Genomic DNA, 20122 nt, shown 5'->3' on the forward strand with positions numbered 1-20122 from the left:
CCATCCTCTACTCAGCCTAGTTTAGGGCTAAACTCCTGTTACTGTGAACGTATTGTTTTGGGTATCGTAACTATTTTCTTTTTTTTTATACAATACTTGTAATGAAAAATAATTTAAAAAAAGTATCCTCTGTGGTCTGTACAAGTAAACTGTATAATTCCATTAATATTCAATTAATTATAGATAGATAGATATTTGTATTTTTCCTATACTAACACTGGCTTTCCATAAAAGAAACATTACAGCATCATAAGATGATCAAAAATGCCCCCTCAGATTCACAATGACATTTTCTTTGCTTCCCTCCATTATTTTAATAAGCACATTTTTAATTTTAACAGAATGTGCTCAAAAATGTTTGCTCCAGCAATATAAATTGGTCAATTACAAATAGCACAGTAGCAGCTTGACATTATTTATCTAAATCATTCAAGAAGATGCAAATATCAAACATTATTTTTTATTATTATACTGCATAAATATTTCTGAAAGCATTTGAATGCCCACTTGTGTAGTTTCACATAACAGTTTCTGTACGTGACAAACAGCAGGAAGGAAGTGACCCTGCATTTGTTGACAAGTTGTCAGTCTCAAAAGCGTTTCTGTTCTGGACAGCTGGCAATCAAATGGTAACAATGTACTTATCAATAAATGGGATATATGTAACCAGTTTTACATAATTCAATTATGAAAAAAATGCTTAAATCCAAAGTTACACTCCCCATGTTTTTGTAATAGGTTTCATCCATATGCAGCTTCTTACATAACCATTTTAAATCAATACAACTTTTAACTTTTGCATTTTTCATGAACTACAGTGTTCCAACAAGCACTTGCATTAGCATTATAAAAACGTTCACCCTCAAATGTACATTCAGATCCTTTCCACTGTGTTTACATTACGAGGTATGTATGAGTCAGGTGTGCGAACAAACAGTGTGTCCATCTGTCATCCAAGCTCTCTAATTTTATTTAGTATGGTCCTGAACCCACTGGCACAGCCTGTGACAGTAAGCTGGAGGACTGACTGTGGAGAATGTTTGTCGTGGGTGTCTCAGTCTTTTCCACAGATGCTCAAGCCTCTTTTTGAAACCATAAACAGTGAAGATGTCAATTATTCCAATGAAGTAACGCTGCTCCGGTCCATCAATGACATGAAGCGGGTTTTTGAAGTTAGGAAGCAATCTCCGGTTCTGGGCCTGGAACGTTTGTAGATCGGCTGACTCTGTTCCCACTCTACTTTGTTGCTCAATTTTGTCTTCCTCAGGACTTGCTATGTCCGTTGCACCATTGCCATTGTGCATTTCTGTTACGTGACATTGTGTTGTATTTAATTCTGAGGAGAGGAGTGTGAAGTCTTCCTCTGCCACCATCCCGGGAACAGTTGGTGAAGTGGCATGTGTAGGACTGGATGTTGCATTTACTGACCTAACAGCCAGTCAGAGAGGAACACAGAACAGAACAAAGAACATTAACCTACGGAACAATTGTTAAATGTTGCTTGTTTCTCGGTTGAAGCTCTTTTTTTTCTGCAGAAGATTATTACACCTGGACATTCCATGCTGTTAAAGGTATAGTTTACCCCAAAATTGAAAATCTTACATCATTTACTCACCATCATGTACTTCCAAACCCGTATGTCTTTCTTTTTTGTGTGGAACACAAAAAGATGTTTTGCAGAATGTTCATGCTGCTCTTCTCCACACAATGAAAAGTAGTCATATGCTAACTTTGTGTGAGGAACAAACTGAAATCTAAGTCATTGTTCACTGAAAAGCTTGACGGTCACTATTCACTTTCATTGTATGGAAAAGAGCAGCTTGGACATTGTGCTATATGTCCTTTTGTGTTCTATGGAAAAGACAAAGTCATACAGGTTTCAAAAGACATGAGAATAAGTAAGACTTGCATCATTTTTTGAGTAAACCATTAGTTTAAATTATTGATAAATGCAGTATATGAGACGATGTTCGGTGACTAATGGAATAGTAGTAGCAAGTACACGCATGGTTATTATTATAGTTTAATAAGCTAGATATGATAGCTACATGCCTGCCTGCCAATGGCCGTTTGGAGAAGAAAGAGAAGGATTTGGAAACAGAGGTGAACATGAACATTCACAGTCAGGGTAAAGCCTGTTATCCTTAAATACTGAACTAAACTAGAGATAGGAGGCAGCGGTTCTCACTATTAACTAGTTGCTTATTAAGCATTGGCTGCTCATTAGTATTTATAAAGCACATATTCTGCATGACCATATTCTACATCCCTAATCCTACCCAATACTTAAACTTAACAACTAGCTTCCTAAGTATTAGTAAGCAGGAAATTAGGAATTTATTGAGGAAAAGTCAAGTTAATGGTTTGTTAATAGCGGGAATTGGACCTTAAAATAAAGTATGACTGAAACGTTTTGAAGAAAATATTGTCTTTGAACTATTAGAATAATTAAAACAAGAGCCAACATCAGTATTTTAATCCACTTAATCATATAAAGTTCATCACTATATTCTGCGTGCACCTCAGTAGTCAAGCATGAGCAGTTCATTCAAATGGCTGTGTGGGATAGCAGCGACCAGCCAAAAGTATTTGTGCTATCTGTGTCAAGAATAGTTTTTATACAATTATGAATGCCAGAGACTACACCAACCTTGAGACTTCACTGAAATGTGTATACTACTTTTGTGAAAATTGACATTCATACTCTTCACTGTTTTCTATTCAACATGCTTTTTTAGGTACAGAAATACATTTAAGTTTCCATTTATTATACATAAACTGTCCAAAGTTTTTTTTTTTAGTGCTCACATCTTGTTTTGACCACATCTTGAATGCAAGATCAATTTTGACAGAGAACAGTAGTGTTCCTAAATGAAATGTAATACTAATAACACTAACTTCCCTTAAGTAGTAACATTAAATTATCGAGCTTGTGAAGATTTCAGGTTATTTTGATCATATTTTCAAGAAGAATCTGAAATCTTTAAACAATGTGCACAGGCAGACCTTCATTAAAACATCTTTGTAAATGTCTATGGTTGTTTGTAGATGACTATATGCATGATAAACTAAACTTATGCTCACTTTTTGGCGCGCATGATGAGTGCTGTGAAAGAGAGACTCTGGCTGAGTTCATCCTGGTGCAGGGGCTGATGGGCAAGCAAGAGGCTATAGTCCAACACATTGAGCGTCTGAAGAAAGGCAGTATCAATCTCCACCTGACGCAGGAGCCAAGGGCATTGCTGATCTGTCATATAAACAAGGAAACAAAGGATCGAACGTAGTGTTGCAGATGAAGTCTAAATATCATACAAGGAACTGAGATTACCTAACTGAATGAACTGTCCTTCAAAATTAAGATCCTTCAAAACAACAATGATCTGGCTGCCTTTAGGGGCTGGGTCCGTCCACCGGCTCACCTCACAGCCCTTTATATCATACCTTAAACATTGAGAGAAAAGGGTGAATGTAAAAATAGGGAGGCAGAGTAATGGAGAAGGAGGTGGGAGTGATGAATTGGATCATTATTCTTACCATTAGTGCAAGCCAAAAGTAACAGCTAAAAGTCAAAGCAATTTAATAACCAATAATTGCAAGGCTGTGGATTTTAGTAAGTCAAGATGACATCTTCTGTGGTGTACTTTCACAGAAGTGATGGAGAGATTAGAAACATTAAATATTTATGATTGATAATGGACGAATCGTTAACACTTCACCATTTCCATTTATAACATGCAGTGAATCTTACCTCGCTGTGATTCTGTCATCAGGGTAAAAGACACTTTGCATCACAATAAAGTACTTCTGCACACAGAAAACCAGTAGTTTTATAACGTACGTATTTAAAAAAAAAAAAGTAACGCGATGTAAAGATGTAAAGCGAAATAATTACCATCCTCTGATGTGCTATTTTGATCCTGTGAACACCTGTCCATGAATCAAGCATGACAATTGCTTAAATGGATGCGATAAAGATAAGCATTCAGGGTTTTAAGGTTTCTAGTGTAAATCATCATGAATTACACCTTCAAATTCATAATGCATTAAAACTGGTGGATACATTTTTATTTTTTTTTGTCCAGTAACATTTGTTGAAAAAGTAATGTTAATTTAATAGCTTCCTTTTTCTCACCTAAAAATTTGACGAGCAGAGAGTGTGGGTACTTCTCCAGATGTTCCATGTAGATTCTCAAGTTAGACAAGAGAAATCGCACTTCTCTTTTACTCTGTGTCTTTAAGAAGAACCGCTTGTCATTACTAAACAGAGAACAGAGAATTGTGTGTTAAAGGACATTTGGTTTGATATCAAACATATATATATACTATTCCGTTAAAAAGTCTGGTCAGTGAGATTTTTAAATGCTTTTTAAAATAAGTATAAGGCCGCATTTATTTGTTTAGAAATCAGTAAAATAAAACAATGAAATATATTACTGCTTAATATTTCTGTGGAAATCATGATACTTTTGTCTTTGGATTTTTTGATTAATAAAAAGTCCAAAATAATTTTTAAGTTGTTACTGTCACTTTTGATCCATTTAATCCATCCTTGCTACAACAGTAGGGTATATATTTATGTATAGGCCTATATAAGTTCACTCAAGGCACAACAGGGCAGTAACTGTCATATATAGTATAGCTCCTATCTAAATGAATGGGGAGGAACCCCAGAAAGAAGCATTATGCTTCAATAACAATTCAAATCAAAACATATACAGCTAATATATTGAGATACTGATTTTTGACTTTCATGAGCTGTAAGCTCTAATCATCAAAATTAAAACAAAAAACTTTTGAAATGTTTTACTTTACATGTAATGAATCTAAAATATATGAAAGTTTCACTTTTTGAAATGTTACAATAAAAAATGAACTTTTTCACGATATTCAAATTTTTTGAGGTGCACCTGTATTTCAAAGAAAGAAATCTGACAACAAAAGTATACATGTGGCTGAAATCATGCGAAAATGATATGCAGGTTCTAGAATACAAAAATCTATCAAAAAAACTCCTTAAAATGAAGTACAGCACTTCTTATACAGGCCACATTGAACTATGTGATTTCTCCCATTTATTTTTCTATAAGTGGTCTGTTTTCTCCTTATACTGCGCCTAGTGCATATGCTCCTGCATGTGAAGCATGTGTCCTGACTCACGTTAGGAAGAAGTCTGCCTTGCTCTTAGAATTGCTGATGAATTGCAGGTAGCTGCCTTCAGAAGAGAGGGACTGCTGATATTCCTTCTCTGTCATCCCCAGGGAGCGCCGCAGACTGGCAAACACCGGCCCAGCGTACGTGTCCATCCTGAAGTCCTTCAACAGTCACAAACACAACAGAAGAGATTCAGTAGAAATTATACATTAATATCTTACGCATAATTCAAGCAAAACAAGCACATGCTCAACAATAGCTTAGTAATTACATCACATTTTGTCCGGTACAGCAAAATATGCTACAAGTGTAGTAAGAAGTGCTGGCTTTTTCTTTTAACATACCTTATGGATTTGAGTAACTTCAAGAGTATAGTCATCCTCAGAAAGCTCATCCTAAAAAACACAAAATATATTATCAATACTGAAAAGTATATTGTATAGTTGATTACATGTTTTTGCAGGTATTGTTTTCCTTTTTGTTGTTTAAGTGTGTGAGAGAGAGAGTTGCAAAAGTGATTTGACCCCCAGAAAACAGGCAGCACATTCATGCATCATACTGCTGCCGAAGCAGCCTGGATTCAATAGAATCAGGGGTCAGCAACAACATCTATGTGAGTGTGTGTGTGTGTGTGTGTTAGTGAACAAGCACATGACCATGAGTAATTGTCTTACTGCTATCATAAAATGATTTACAACATAAAAAGGCATATTTTTTCACAAAAACGATATATTATTTGACAAATTTCATTAATTACTTATGTTCCCTGACACGTAAATATGTATTTTAGCATGGCTGTAACATATTATTGACAGAATCTAGGACCAGAACTATCCAATTCTATCTTGTCTGGTTTTACCATACTAAAAATGCCAGCTGGGAGTGTCCTCGGTTTGCTGAAAGCCCTGTATTTCTTTTAGGCATCAGTGAATGCCACAGTTTCAATATTCTGTCATCTCAATAAGAAAATTGATTCATAGAAAGCATAGCAATGCTATGTGAATAATCTACGAAACATCATAAATGTGACAAACCTATGTGGGGAAAAAATGAGTCATGCACATACAGTACCACATTCAGAGATGAACAGTACTCTCTTGTTCCTCTATAATATGCTAAAGCTTATATATACATTGTGTATCAGTTATATGCTTATTATTTATTCATGCCACTTACTCAACTGCAATCTACATTCTCTTTTTCATGGTTTAAAAAAGCCACTAATTTCTGCTTGAACATTTCTGCCCTCTCTTGTGGCGCTACCGTGCACTCAGCACTATTGCATTGTTTTAATTCCCCCTCCTCCCCAGTGCGTGCAATACAATGGTGTTCGAAAAACACTTGGTTATTCTTTCACACCATATGCTCTGTTACTCTTGAGCAAATTACCAAGATAAAAACAGCTCTAATCAAGACTAAACATTGTAATACGGAGCCCCTTCAGTGCCACAAACACACAGTCTCCATGGAAAGATCACACTAAATCTGGTCCTCTCTGTGGAGCTTGTCCTCATACTAATTAATGGTAAATAGAACACGCCTGTCTCCTTGGAGGTCTTTGATCATGCCAAAGCGGCCGTCTCTCTCACCTTTCATTTCAATGTGCACTTCAACACTGATAATGTAATGTGAGCTGAACTGTTTATTTCCTTGGGATTGTATTTTGGACTTGTTTTCATAATTCCAAACCTGTTTGACTGCAATGATCTGTGACTTCTATATAGATACATTTGTTCATATCAGCTTGAGTAGTAGATGTTAACAATAGCTGATGTCACTAATGAACAGACTAGTCTGGGGGTAAAACAAAAAGATTTGAATAAAATGTTTTGATAAATCTGATTAAGGAAAAATGTAATGGTGAATTGAAAAAAATCAAAAAGTGAAAAAATGTGGCTTTCTATTGGCTTTCCATCCGGTTTCTATTTCATTATAGCTTTGTGAATAGACAGAAATTGAAATACTCATACTCTAATGTACATAGTAAGAAACGGCATTAAGGTTTTCCATTTTCAATAGCATATATGTACATTGTAATTCTGTCTATTGTGTATGTCCTGTATTTATTACTGGATTGTATTATATTTACATTTATAGCCTATTTTTTGTTATTGCCTTATATTCTATTTTATTGCCTTTATTATGTCTGTAACTTTATCTGCACTGGAAGCTCCTGTCACAAAGACAAGTTCATTTTGAGTGTAACATACTTGGCCGATACTGATAAAAGAAAATTATGTGTGTTTTATATCTTCTCCACAGACCCCTGGGAGTCCACAAACCAATCACAACTCTAGCTATAACTGCATCTTTCCAATTGCAATCTTTTCCTTAAGATGGAAGAAGTGATATTCAATAGGGACTGGATGAGGTGTATGTTCATAAACATGGGTATACTCACAGGTAAAGGGTTGTCAATGGTGTTCTGCACAGCGGCAAACAGCCCTTCCTTCATCATACAGGTGAGACTGTAAAACTCATGCTGCTGGTCGATCTCAAACAGACCCAGCAGTTTCCATTGCTGCCTCAGTCTTCCCCACTGTCTCCTCTTCACTGTGCGACTGTGTCGGCTCGCACCTGGCCCTGACATCTCCATCTACAACATACAATGGACATGTACTTATAAACAGTACACCAACTTGTAAAGCCTTAAAGCATTACCACATCATTTTTATCAGTATTTTGTGAATGTGTGTGTATATATGAGACGTCAATATATTTTACTGCACTCTACTCGTGTTATAATGACAGAGGGATTGGTCATCATCTTGAAACTGGTTAAGGTCTCCCTGACAACAGAACAACAGAAAAACTGTATCTGTTCAAGAGATCTTAAGGTGGGGCCACTCAAGAAAGGGAAATTATTATTACTTATTTATACATCTTTATTACTAGTGAATACAGCACCATCATGGGAGAGCAGAGCACCTGCAGCAGGTCATAACTCAAATCTGACATTCCATCAGCTGCAAAAAAAACATAAAAATGCCCTGCAGCTTTAAGACACCAGTGTGTTCTTTGCACATGAGGAAATCATTTTTCAGCCAATTTGTCCTCCCAAGTGTCATGTGCCTAAATGGATTCTTCTGCACTGTTCACTGACTGACAGAGAAATATTTCAGACATAAGTTTATTTGTCTGCAGTGATGGGAATCAGCTGTTCTGCATGAAGAAATTCAATTTTTCAATATCAGTCTGCAGCTTTTCCCCCTCTAAATGCAGCCTGGGACTGAAAAATACCTCTGTCATCAGATCCACATAATGAAGTGCAGATTTAAAGTTAAAGTCCAATATAATGTATATTTTTACTATTCTGAATCAGACAAGGCCAGTTTTTGATGAACATTTTTAACAAACCAACAAATATTAAAACAGGAAGAGCTAGTCGAGCTGTCAGGAACTTTTACCCTCAGTTCGAGAAAAAAAAACAGAAACAAGGTCTTTCTGTCTAATAAAAACAGACGTGCACGTACCTCAGTGCGATTCATTATGGGTCCTTTAGTACATGTCCTCGTCTGTCCGCCGGGTTGTGGATGAGGAGATCAGCGCATTCTCTCTGTCCTCGCGTGACCTGACACTGGCCGTGTGTGGATGAGCAGCTCGAGCTCGACCAGACTCTCATTAGAACGAGCGCCACTGCAGCGGCCCATCCCACACACACACACACACACACACACACACACACACTGCCGCTCTGTGCTTAGATACGGAACACACGGGTAAGTATGCGGACACAAACAGACCAAACTGATGGTGATAGTAGATTAGTATCTTTCACATATCACAACCTTGAACTAGGATGTTCTACACATAGTGCATTCTCTCTTTATATATACTCCTTAGACCAAAAAACAAAGCTTTGTGAATTTAGTCATTTTTCATGTCATTGCATTGTTTACAGCATAAGAAAAAAATGAATAACTAAACTAAATAACCAGTTTTTCAATAACATGAATAGACATCAAAAGGCAAATGTGATTTTTTAAAAATCACCCATGGTCCTGATTCTAATTTTTTTTATAATGATGATATATAAAAGATATAAAAGAATGATTTGATATACCACTTTGCTTTATGCAATATGTGTGTAAAATATCCATAAACTGGTTTTCCCATTGAACACAATGTTATCTATAAACTGTTAAATATATATAAAATATGCAATTTGCATATTAGCCTGATGCTCTGTTGGGACAGCATGTTGAAAAAGAAGTGTAATAATGGGAGTAATAATTGGTCAGATTTTCATAATATCTAATATTTCATAAGAATATTGATATGTAATTTATTTTCCTATTCAATTGTTTTGTCTCCCAAAATGTGTAATAATCATGCTTTTATTAAGTTTAATTCTTAATAACTGGTGTAATATCAATATAATATATCAATAGCAAAAAAAGGGAGAGAACCTGCACTAGCATCACTGACAGATGTATTGGAATAATCCAAAAGAACTCATATTTTGATTTGAAACCCCATAACATTTTCCTGAGATGTTGATTTGTGACAAACAATTTGAATATTAATCAGATTTAAATGATAATAACAAAATATTATTATAGGACAAAATGTTATTATAAAATATTACAATATTTCCATATTTTTTATCACTAAATTGATGTCAGACATTTTTAAAGACCAAGGAGAGGGAGTGGTCATGGTGAAACTTCCAAACATATACCCCCGGTTTCACAAACAAGTCTTAGGCCTAATCCCAGATTAATATGTACAAACCCGATTCCAAAAAAGTTGGGACACTGTACAAATTACGAATAAAAAAGGAAAGCAATAATTTACAAATCTCATAAACTTATATTTTATTCACAATAGAATATAGATAACATATCAAATGTTGAAAGTGAGACATTTTGAAATGTCATGCCAAATATTGGCTCATTTTGGATTTCATGAGAGCTACACATTCCAAAAAAGTTGGGACAGGTAGCAATAAGAGGCCGGAAAAGTTAAATGTACATATAAGGAACAGCTGGAGGAGCAAGTTGCAACTTATTAGGTCAATTGGCAACATGATTGGGTATAAAAAGAGCCTCTCAGAGTGGCAGTGTCTCTCAGAAGTCAAGATGGCAAGAGGATCACCAATTCCCCGGCGAAAAATAGTGGAGCAATATCAGAAAGGAGTTTCTCAGAGAAAAATTGCAAAGAGTTTGAAGTTATCATCATCTACAGTGCATAATATCATCCAAAGATTCAGAGAATCTGGAACAATCTCTGTGCGTAAGGGTCAAGGCCGGAAAACCATACTGGATGCCCGCGATCTTCGGGCCCTTAGACGGCACTGCATCACATACAGGAATGCTACTGTAATGGAAATCACAACATGGGCTCAGGAATACTTCCAGAAAACATTGTCGGTGAACACAATCCACCGTGCCATTCGCCGTTGCCGGCTAAAACTCTATAGGTCAAAAAAGAAGCCATATCTAAACATGATCCAGAAGCGCAGGCGTTTTCTCTGGGCCAAGGCTTATTTAAAATGGACTGTGGCAAAGTGGAAAACTGTTCTGTGGTCAGACGAATTAAAATTTGAAGTTCTTTTTGGAAAATTGGGACGCCATGTCATCCGGACTAAAGAGGACAAGGACAACCCAAGTTATCATCAGCGCTCAGTTCAGATGCCTGCATCTCTGATGGTATGGGGTTGCATGAGTGCATGTGGCATGGGCAGCTTACACATCTGGAAAGGCACCATCAATGCTGAAAGGTATATCCAAGTTCTAGAACAACATATGCTCCCATCCAGACGTTGTCTCTTTCAGGGAAGACCTTGCATTTTCCAACATGGCAATGCCAGACCACATACTGCATCAATTACAACATCATGGCTGCGTAGAAGGAGGATCCGGGTACTGAAATGACCAGCCTGCAGTCCAGATCTTTCACCCATAGAAAACATTTGGCGCATCATAAAGTGGAAGATGCGACAAAGAAGACCTAAGACAGTTGAGCAACTAGAAGCCTGTATTAGACAAGAATGGGACAACATTCCTATTCCTAAACTTGAGCAACTTGTCTCCTCAGTCCCCAGACGTTTGCAGACTGTTATAAAAAGAAGAGGGGATGCCACACAGTGGTAAAACATGGCCTTGTCCCAACTTTTTTGAGATGTGTTGATGCCATGCAATTAAAAATAAACTTATTTTTCCCTTAAAATTATACATTTTCTCAGTTTAAACATTTGATATGTCATCTATGTTGTATTCTGAATAAAATATTGAAATTTGAAACTTCCACATCATTGCATTCTGTTTTTATTCACAATTTGTACAGTGTCCCAACTTTTTTGGAATCGGGTTTGTAAATCTGAGCTGTTTCAAGTTAAATAAACTTGCTCTAACTGATCTTAAAATATATCTCAAGATACACATTATTGTTTTTTTTTCAAAGGCATGTTTATGAATAGTACTTAAATGTCCTTATTGAACTATTGCCTAATCTTGGTTTAACCTAAACCCTGTCTGTGAAACCAGGCCTTGGTCTCTCTGAAAAGCCCTGAATGTGCTCTTCATCCAGATTTAAAACGGTGACATGTAAGATCTCAGAGAAATTCAGTAAATAGTGTCCACTACAGAGACAAAACCTCCATAGCTGGGTCTCATATAATAAATAACCATAAGTACAAAAATGTTCTAAATCTAAATCTATAATTTGACATGAAATTTAATCCATTTAACTAATCTTGACAATAAATGAGAGTGAGAGACAAGAGTTAGTGGTTGCCCAAATGGGCCTCATTTCCCCGTTTCCACCGCAGGAACTTTGGGCAGGTACTCGGTGTGTTTCCACAGCAGGAACCAGAATCTATATAAAGTTAAGGATCTAAATAAAGAAAAGTGGCTTTTGTTGAGGATGCACCACCCAGGATTTGGAAAATGCAGCTGGACTATTCAGTGCAAACTCATTAAAACACATTAATTTAAATTAAACTTACATGTAAATAGATAAGATATAGATATGCTATACATATAAAATAAGAGAGAAACAACCACAACATTATAATGTTAAGCATATTTCTATTTATTTTAATGTGGGATATTTATATTACAAAAAGTTCTCCTTCTCATTCTTTATAGATTGTTGTCCTGAATTACTTTGCTCCTAAAAGCAAGCACTCCAGTTTAAAAATACATCTATTTACAACATAAAAGAACAGCTGAATCTCCTCAACATAAAGCACAACTAAACAAAAAGAAAAATCCCATATTCCATTTAGATGTCTTCCAGATACACACTATACACATACCTACCCCATCTCTTAGGTGCCTAAAGTGTGTTCTCACATATTATTTGCTTTTATCTCCCTGACTATGGAAAGAATTCTCCAAAGCTAAACATGTCACAGGTAGTGTGGTCTTCAGTCAAGGTCGTGGTGCACAAAGCTCAAGCAGACTACTATGCAGCTACATGTTCAGTACAGCTTTGGCTATTAATTCAATCTATTTAGTTATTTATTTTAAGAACCACCTAAACATGTCTAATAACTGGAATCCAGAAGAGCAGCTTTGGAGTTGATCATCACATGGCTGTGTACAGGAAGTGGTGCATGAGTGAAATCCACACAGTTCGTTCTTGTGACCACATGAATCACAACAGCCTGGAGAGTCTTAATCAACTTTCTTAGGTTTTCGATTCTTCCATGTTACCACCCCTATGAAGGTACCTGAAAAAAACAATAAGGGTAAATTTGTTAGACAGAGAAAATTAAAAACCAGAAGACATTCTGATTTTTTTTTTAACTGTAAAAGGCTGTATTGATGGATTTACATTTACGTTACATTAACGCATTTATCCGATGCTTTTATCCAAAGTGGAACAAAATCAATTTGTCAAGGAGCCACATTTTGTACAATATACAACGCAGGTTTACAACTAGATTAGGAAGCAAGAAAAAAAAGTGTGTTTTGTGTACACTCACCTAAAGGATTATTAGGAACACCTGTTCAATTTCTCATTAATGCAATTATCTAATCAACCAATCACATGGCAGTTGCTTCAATGCATTTAGGGGTGTGGTCCTGGTCAAGACAATCTCCTGAACTCCAAACTGAATGTCAGAATGGGAAAGAAAGGTGATTTAAGCAATTTTGAGCGTGGCATGGTTGTTGGTGCCAGACGGGCCGGTCTGAGTATTTCACAATCTGCTCAGTTACTGGGATTTTCATGCACAACCATTTCTAGGGGTTACAAAGAATGGTGTGAAAAGGGAAAAACATCCAGTATGCGGCAGTCCTGTGGGCGAAAATGCCTTGTTGATGCTAGAGGTCAGAGGAGAATGGGCCGACTGATTCAAGCTGATAGAAGAGCAACTTTGACTGAAATAACCACTCGTTACAACCGAGGTATGCAGCAAAGCATTTGTGAAGCCACAACATGCACAACCTTGAGGCGGATGAGCTACAACAGCAGAAGACCCCTCCGGGTACCACTCATCTCCACTACAAATAGGAAAAAGAGGCTACAATTTGCACGAGCTCACCAAAATTGGACGGTTGAAGACTGGAAAAATGTTGCCTGGTCTGATGAGTCTCGATTTCTGTTGAGACATTCAGATGGTAGAGTCAGAATTTGGCGTAAACAGAATGAGAACATGGATCCATCATGCCTTGTTACCACTGTGCAGGCTGGTGGTGGTGGTGTAATGGTGTGGGGGATGTTTTCTTGGCACACTTTAGGCCCCTTAGTGCCAATTGGGCATCGTTTAAATGCCACGGCCTACCTGAGCATTGTTTCTGACCATGTCCATCCCTTTATGACCACCATGTACCCATCCTCTGATGGCTACTTCCAGCAGGATAATGCACCATGTCACAAAGCTCGAATCATTTCAAATTGGTTTCTTGAACATGACAATGAGTTCACTGTACTAAAATGGCCCCCACAGTCACCAGATCTCAACCCAATAGAGCATCTTTGGGATGTGGTGGAACGGGAGCTTCGTGCCCTGGATGTGCATCCCACAAATCTCCATCAACTGCAAGATGCTATCTTATCAATATGCTTTCAGCACCTTGTTGAATCAATGCCACGTAGAATTAAGGCAGTTCTGAAGGCGAAAGGGGGTCAAACACAGTATTAGTATGGTGTTCCTAATAATCCTTTAGGTGGGTGTATAAGTGCATTGGTTTAAGGGTGTGAGGTGGTTAAGTGCTTGCAGAAGAGGTGTGTCTTCTGCTATCTCTTGAAGGATAAGTTTGTCACTCACAGCTGTTCGGAAGATGTTTAGATATAATGAATACGATTTTGAACTTGATATACTACTAACATTATGTTGATGGATTGCTTGCTTACCAACAAAAAGTAAGAGGATTAATGCTGCAACTCCAGGAAGTATAACTGAATATTCTCGTGGAAGAAAATAGCTGTGGATCACATGGTCAGCGTCTACAAAAGGCTGGAACAAGGGCGGAAGAGTCTGCATTGGTTTTTGATCACTTCAATATTTTTCTCAGTAGCAAATGAAACAAAGCATGTTATGGTTGTCATATCAATTTGGAAAACTAATTAACCCTCTGGTTGTGTTCGGACTCCGGTCACGCCTTTTGTGTTACCGGTCAAAAATGACCGGACTCCAAACAATTGCTTATAAATCTGTCATTATGCTATATTATCACCAAATATTGGATTCAATCTTTTTGTCAACTTGTTTTCTTTCATTTAGGACTGGTTTTGTGTTTCTATTTGCATCCGATTAATCGTAGGCCTCATTTATCTGAGAGTAGGTACCTAATTTTTTGAGTGAAAAAAGCATTTTTTATGAATAATTTTCACAATATTAAACAAAAAATTATAAAATTTTGCACTGTTTCTCACACTAGTGTACTTTAATGTTTAATCAGGAAGTTTGCTTTTAAATGCTTTTATTTTGTACAAAATTGCAAAAAGTCACACTCGTGGTGTTCCCGGTCAAAAATGACCGGACTCCAAACAACTGCTTATAAATCTGCCATTATGCTATATTATCACCAAATATTGGATTCAATCTTTTTGTCAACTTGTTTTCTTTCATTTAGGACTGGTTTTGTGTTTCTATTTGCATCCGATTAATCGTAGGCCTCATTTATCTGAAAGTAGGTACCTCATTTTTTGAGTGAGAAAATTATTTTTTATGAATAATTTTCACAATATGAGAGAAAAAATTATGAAAATTTGCACTGTTTCTCACACTAGTGTACTTTAATGTTTAATCAGGAAGTTTGCTTTTAAATGCTTTTATTTTGTACAAAATTGCAAAAAGTCACACTCGTGGTGTTCCCGGTCAAAAATGACCGGACTCCAAACAACTGCTTATAAATCTGTCATTATGCTATATTATCACCAAATATTGGATTCAATCTTTTTGTCAACTTGTTTTCTTTCATTTAGGACTGGTTTTGTGTTTCTATTTGCTTCGGTTTAATCGTAGGCCTCATTTATCCGAGAGTAGGTACCTCATTTTTTGAGTGAAAAAAACATTTTATATGAATAATTTTCACAATATTAAACAAAAAATTATAAAAATTTGCACTGTTTCTCACACTAGTGTACTTTAATGTTTAATCAGAAAGTTTGCTTTTAAATGCTTTTATTTTGTACAAAATTGCAAAAAGTCACACTCGTGGTGTTCCCGGTCAAAAATGACCGGACTCCGAACAACTGCTTATAAATCTGTCAATATGCTATATTATCACCAAATATTGGATTCAATCTTTTTGTCAACTTGTTTTCTTTCATTTAGGACTGGTTTTGTGTTTCTATTTGCATCCGATTAATCGTAGGCCTCATTTATCTGAAAGTAGGTACCTCATTTTTTGAGTGAAAAAATAATTTTTTATGAATAATTTTCACAATATGGGAGAAAAAATTATGAAAATTTGCACTGTTTCTCACACTAGTGTGCTTTAATGTTTAATCAGGAAGTTTGCTTTTAAATGCTTTTATTTTGTACAAAATTGCACAAAGTAACACTTGTCAAAAAGGGCCAGCCATTGAAAGTGAATGGGGAAGAATGAAAGAAACAACTAGTGTTCAGGAGCATGTTGTGCTTGCAAACATAAATGCCTTGGACCAGTGCGTGCATGTATACTCACGCTATCACACACACACACACACACACACATCTATGCATACAAACTATTGTATTACACCTATTTCATCCTACCCTGAACTGTATGCAATATGCTTTTATGAATCTCATATTATAACTCTCTCTCTCACACAGACACACACAATGCACACAAATGCTCAAACTGCCTTGTCTTTGGCCTGCATTGACTTCAAAATAATCTTTTTTTTTTCATCCTTCGACCAGAACGTTACATCAACTTCAGCTGGGTCCTCAAAATCAGAAGATTGCTTCTTTTCAGTTGTTGCAAGGTTTTCAGCTTGTCCAGTGATATTTTTTATCTTCCAATATATCTTGCAATGCATCGTCACTGTAAAATTCTTCTTCAGTTGTCTCTTCCTCGTGTAAATGACAAGCAAGGCACTGTGAGGCATTTGTATGCTCTAGCATTTAATTGTAAACTTTTGTTTACTCTGAGAGAACACGAAAGCCTCTAAACATATTGTCATAATGTTTTGTCTAGTACGGAGCCGCTTAGAGCTCATGGTGGTGGAAAGATTTCGGGGTGGGTGAAAAAAAATCGGGGTGGGAGGAAAAAATATTTTTCAAATCTTTTGCGTTCCCTCGCAAAACTTTGCATTCTCTCGCAAAGATGTTTGCGTTCCCTCGCAAAACTTTGCATTCTCTCGCAAAGATGTTTGCGTTCCCTCGCAAAACTTTGCATTCTCTCGCAAAGATGTTTGCGTTCCCTCGCAAAACTTTGCATTCTCTCGCAAAGATGTTTGCATTCCCTCGCAAAACTTTGCGTACATATTTGCAAGAGAACGCAAACATTTTTGCGAGAGAACGCAAACATCTTTGCGAGAGAACACAAAGTTTTGCGAGAGAACGCAAACATCTTTGCGAGAGAACGCAAACATCTTTGCGAGAGAACGCAAACATCTTTGCGAGAGAACACAAAGTTTTGCGAGAGAACGCAAACATCTTTGCGAGAGAACGCAAACATCTTTGCGAGAGAACACAAAGTTTTGCGAGAGAACGCAAACATCTTTGCGAGAGAACGCAAACATCTTTGCGAGAGAACGCAAACATCTTTGCGAGAGAACACAAAGTTTTGCGAGAGAACGCAAACATCTTTGCGAGAGAACGCAAACATCTTTGCGAGAGAACACAAAGTTTTGCGAGAGAACGCAAACATCTTTGCGAGAACGCAAACATCTTTGCGAGAGAACGCAAACATCTTTGCGAGAGAACGCAAACATCTTTGCGAGAGAACGCAAACATCTTTGCGAGAGAACACAAAGTTTTGCGAGAGAACGCAAACATCTTTGCGAGAGAACGCAAACATCTTTGCGAGAGAACGCAAAAGATTTGAAAAATATTTTTTCCTCCCACCCCAAATTTTTTTCACCCACCCCGAAATCTTTCCACCACCATGAGCTCTAAGGGGCTCCGTAGTCTAGAATATGTGGTGAAAGAAAAGATTATTTTTGAGGTCAATGCAGGCTAAAGACAAGGCAGTCTGAGCATGTGTGTGTGTGTGTGTGTGTGTGTGTGTGTGTGAGAGAGAGAGAGAGATCCTTTTTTATTCATAAAAGGATATTGCATGCAGTTCAGGGTAGGATGAAATAGGTGTAATAAAATAGTTTGTATGCATGGATGGATGGGTGTGTGTGTGTGTGTGCGCGTGCGTGTGTGCGCATGTGTGTGTGTGATAGCTTGAGTATAAATGCATCCACACATGCAAAGGTCCAAGGTCTTTGTTTGCAAGCACAACATGCTCCTGAACACTAGTTGTTTCTTTCATTCTTCCCCATTCACTTTCAATGGCCGGCAATTTTTGACAAGTGTTACTTTGTGCAATTTTGTACAAAATAAAAGCATTTAAAAGCAAACTTCTTGATTAAACATTAAAGTACACTAGTGTGAGAAACAGTGCAAATTTTCATAATTTTTTCTCTCATATTGTGAAAATTATTCATAAAAAATGCTTTTTTCACTCAAAAAATGAGGTGCCTACTTTCAGATAAATGAGGCCTACGATTAATCAGATGCAAATAGAAACACAAAACCAGTCCTAAATGAAAGAAAACAAGTTGACAAAAAGATTGAATCCAATATTTGGTGATAATATAGCATATTGACAGATTTATAAGCAGTTGTTTGGAGTCCGGTCATTTTTGACCGGGAACACCACGAGTGTGACTTTTTGCAATTTTGTACAAAATAAAAGCATTTAAAAGCAAACTTCCTGATTAAACATTAAAGCACACTAGTGTGAGAAACAGTGCAAATTTTCATAATTTTTCATTTCATATTATGAAAATTATTCATATAAAATGCTTTTTTCACTCAAAAAATTAGGTGCCTACTTTCGGATAAATAAGGCTTACGATTAATCAGAAGCAAATAGAAACACAAAACCAGTCCTAAATGAAAGAAAACAAGTTGACAAAAAGATTGAATCCAATATTTGGTGATAATATAGCATATTGACAGATTTATAAGCAGTTGTTTGGAGTCCGGTCATTTTTGACCGGGAACACCACGAGTGTGACTTTTTGCAATTTTGTACAAAATAAAAGCATTTAAAAGCAAACTTCCTGATTAAACATTAAAGTACACTAGTGTGAGAAACAGTGCAAATTTTTAAAATTTTTTGTTTAATATTGTGAAAATTATTCATAAAAAAAAAAAATGTCACTCAAAAAATGAGGTACCTACTCTCAGATAAATGAGGCTTACGATTAAACCGAAGCAAATAGAAACACAAAACCAGTCCTAAATGAAAGAAAACAAGTTGACAAAAAGATTGAATCCAATATTTAGTGATAATATAGCATAATGACAGATTTATAAGCAGTTGTTTGGAGTCCGGTCATTTTTGACCGGGAACACAACGAGTGTGACTAGGTGAAATAAAACCCACAAAAAATTACGAAAATTCTAAAAAAATTTATGAGAAGTACTTGTACCCTATGTGCGCAAAGTCAGTAAGTTTGAGTCCAATGCGATAACGTTAACTAGTATTTTCAGGAAAAAGAAAAAAAATTTCAGGGCAATTTGACCCGAACACAACCAGAGGGTTAATCTAATTTAAATGTTGTTAAAGTTTAAGGATTAAACACACACACTTACCAAGACTATGACCCAAATGGTGTAATACACAAACAGCAACAGACTAAAACCAACAAGTCCAAAACCAACAGCTTGATCTGCTCCTGTTGCCTGAAAAGAAATAGATTTTAGAGCTTAAATATAACATATGATAAACACAACATATTTTAAACAAATCAACTATTTAATTTTTGAGGAATTAATTTGTTGCCTTGTATTGATTTCTATACTCCACACTGAAAGAAACTAATGTGTTTTTAAGGCAAGGTTAAAGATTCACACTTATGGTGTGCTTATGAAGGGTCTCTATGTCTGGACCTCTGTGACAGGTCAAATTAGCTGTTATAAAGAAGTACTACTGATCAAATACATTTAAATCAATAACTATTCTTTTATTGGTGAATTATTCCATGTCGCCTAAATACAGCGTGCATCTCTTGTGTTGCTTATTAATCATATTAACTAGAAAGCTGGACAGTTAACAACCAGGAACAACGCATAATATTAAAATATATACAAGCAAAGGAAAAAACATAACACTTCCACGTCTATTTCAGATCGTCTTACCATCACGAACGTGTCCTGATTCTGAAATGTACTTCCTACGAACAACGGAAGTCGTGCTGGGAATTGTAGTTTTTTTCTTTAATCTGTCCAAAAACAATTCCCAGCACACGAGGGCACTCAAAGACAGATAATAACTGGTTAGAAGCCGCTAAATGCACATCTCTTATTAACATAGGAACTTTTTGTAGCTACAGCAGTCCTCCTGCAGGTCTATTCAAGAATATATTC

The 20122-nt window shown here is 36.5% G+C and overlaps 3 protein-coding genes across 5 annotated transcripts in view; 1 reads left to right on the forward strand and 2 right to left on the reverse strand.

Moving 5' to 3' along the window:
• Window positions 1-20122, forward strand: part of LOC306869969 (CCN family member 1-like) — a 1026947-nt gene that overhangs the window by 280454 nt on the left and 726371 nt on the right. The gene's annotated exons all lie outside the window — the stretch shown is intronic.
• pip5kl1 (phosphatidylinositol-4-phosphate 5-kinase-like 1) lies at window positions 441-8828 on the reverse strand. The gene is made up of 10 exons (XM_079416758.1): window positions 8625-8828; window positions 7553-7747; window positions 5496-5546; window positions 5158-5312; window positions 4133-4257; window positions 3893-3927; window positions 3749-3804; window positions 3329-3441; window positions 3085-3247; window positions 441-1428 (listed from the first exon to the last, which is right to left on the reverse strand). The coding sequence occupies exons 1-10, from the start codon at window positions 8637-8639 to the stop codon at window positions 969-971; spliced, it is 1368 nt and encodes a 455-aa protein (XP_079272884.1). The 5' UTR covers window positions 8640-8828; the 3' UTR covers window positions 441-968.
• On the reverse strand, window positions 12167-19931 carry LOC306869998 (dolichol phosphate-mannose biosynthesis regulatory protein-like). 3 transcript variants are annotated; one of them, XR_013784228.1, is made up of 6 exons: window positions 19895-19931; window positions 19349-19438; window positions 14458-14560; window positions 13646-13702; window positions 13085-13213; window positions 12167-12829 (listed from the first exon to the last, which is right to left on the reverse strand). XR_013784228.1 is itself a non-coding variant. In XM_079417003.1 (5 exons), exons 1-5 carry the CDS (start codon window positions 19895-19897, stop codon window positions 12774-12776), a joined length of 309 nt encoding a protein of 102 aa, XP_079273129.1. In that variant the 5' UTR covers window positions 19898-19931; the 3' UTR covers window positions 12167-12773. The 3 variants fall into 3 exon arrangements, 2 of the variants coding, with proteins under 2 accessions (XP_079273129.1, XP_079273130.1); XM_079417003.1 differs by lacking the exon at window positions 13085-13213; XM_079417004.1 differs by lacking the exons at window positions 13085-13213; window positions 13646-13702.

This window comes from Barbus barbus (assembly GCF_936440315.1).
Source record: "Barbus barbus genome assembly, chromosome: 5".
NCBI lineage: Eukaryota > Metazoa > Chordata > Actinopteri > Cypriniformes > Cyprinidae > Barbus > Barbus barbus.

What these genes read in the sequence shown, in the direction of transcription:
- LOC306869998 (XM_079417003.1), bottom strand. An exon ending in CCATTTGGGTCATAGTCTTG is followed by an intron (nt 14,561 to 19,348) that starts GTAAGTGTGTGT and finishes CCCTTGTTCCAG; the next exon opens with CCTTTTGTAGACGCTGACCA. An exon ending in AATCCTCTTACTTTTTGTTG is followed by an intron (nt 13,703 to 14,457) that starts GTAAGCAAGCAA and finishes ATGTCTCAACAG; the next exon opens with AAATCGAGACTCATCAGACC.
- pip5kl1 (XM_079416758.1), bottom strand. An exon ending in CCATTGACAACCCTTTACCT is followed by an intron (nt 5,547 to 7,552) that starts GTGAGTATACCC and finishes TGTGTTTTTTAG; the next exon opens with GATGAGCTTTCTGAGGATGA. An exon ending in AAGGCAGACTTCTTCCTAAC is followed by an intron (nt 4,258 to 5,157) that starts GTGAGTCAGGAC and finishes TTCTCTGTTTAG; the next exon opens with TAATGACAAGCGGTTCTTCT.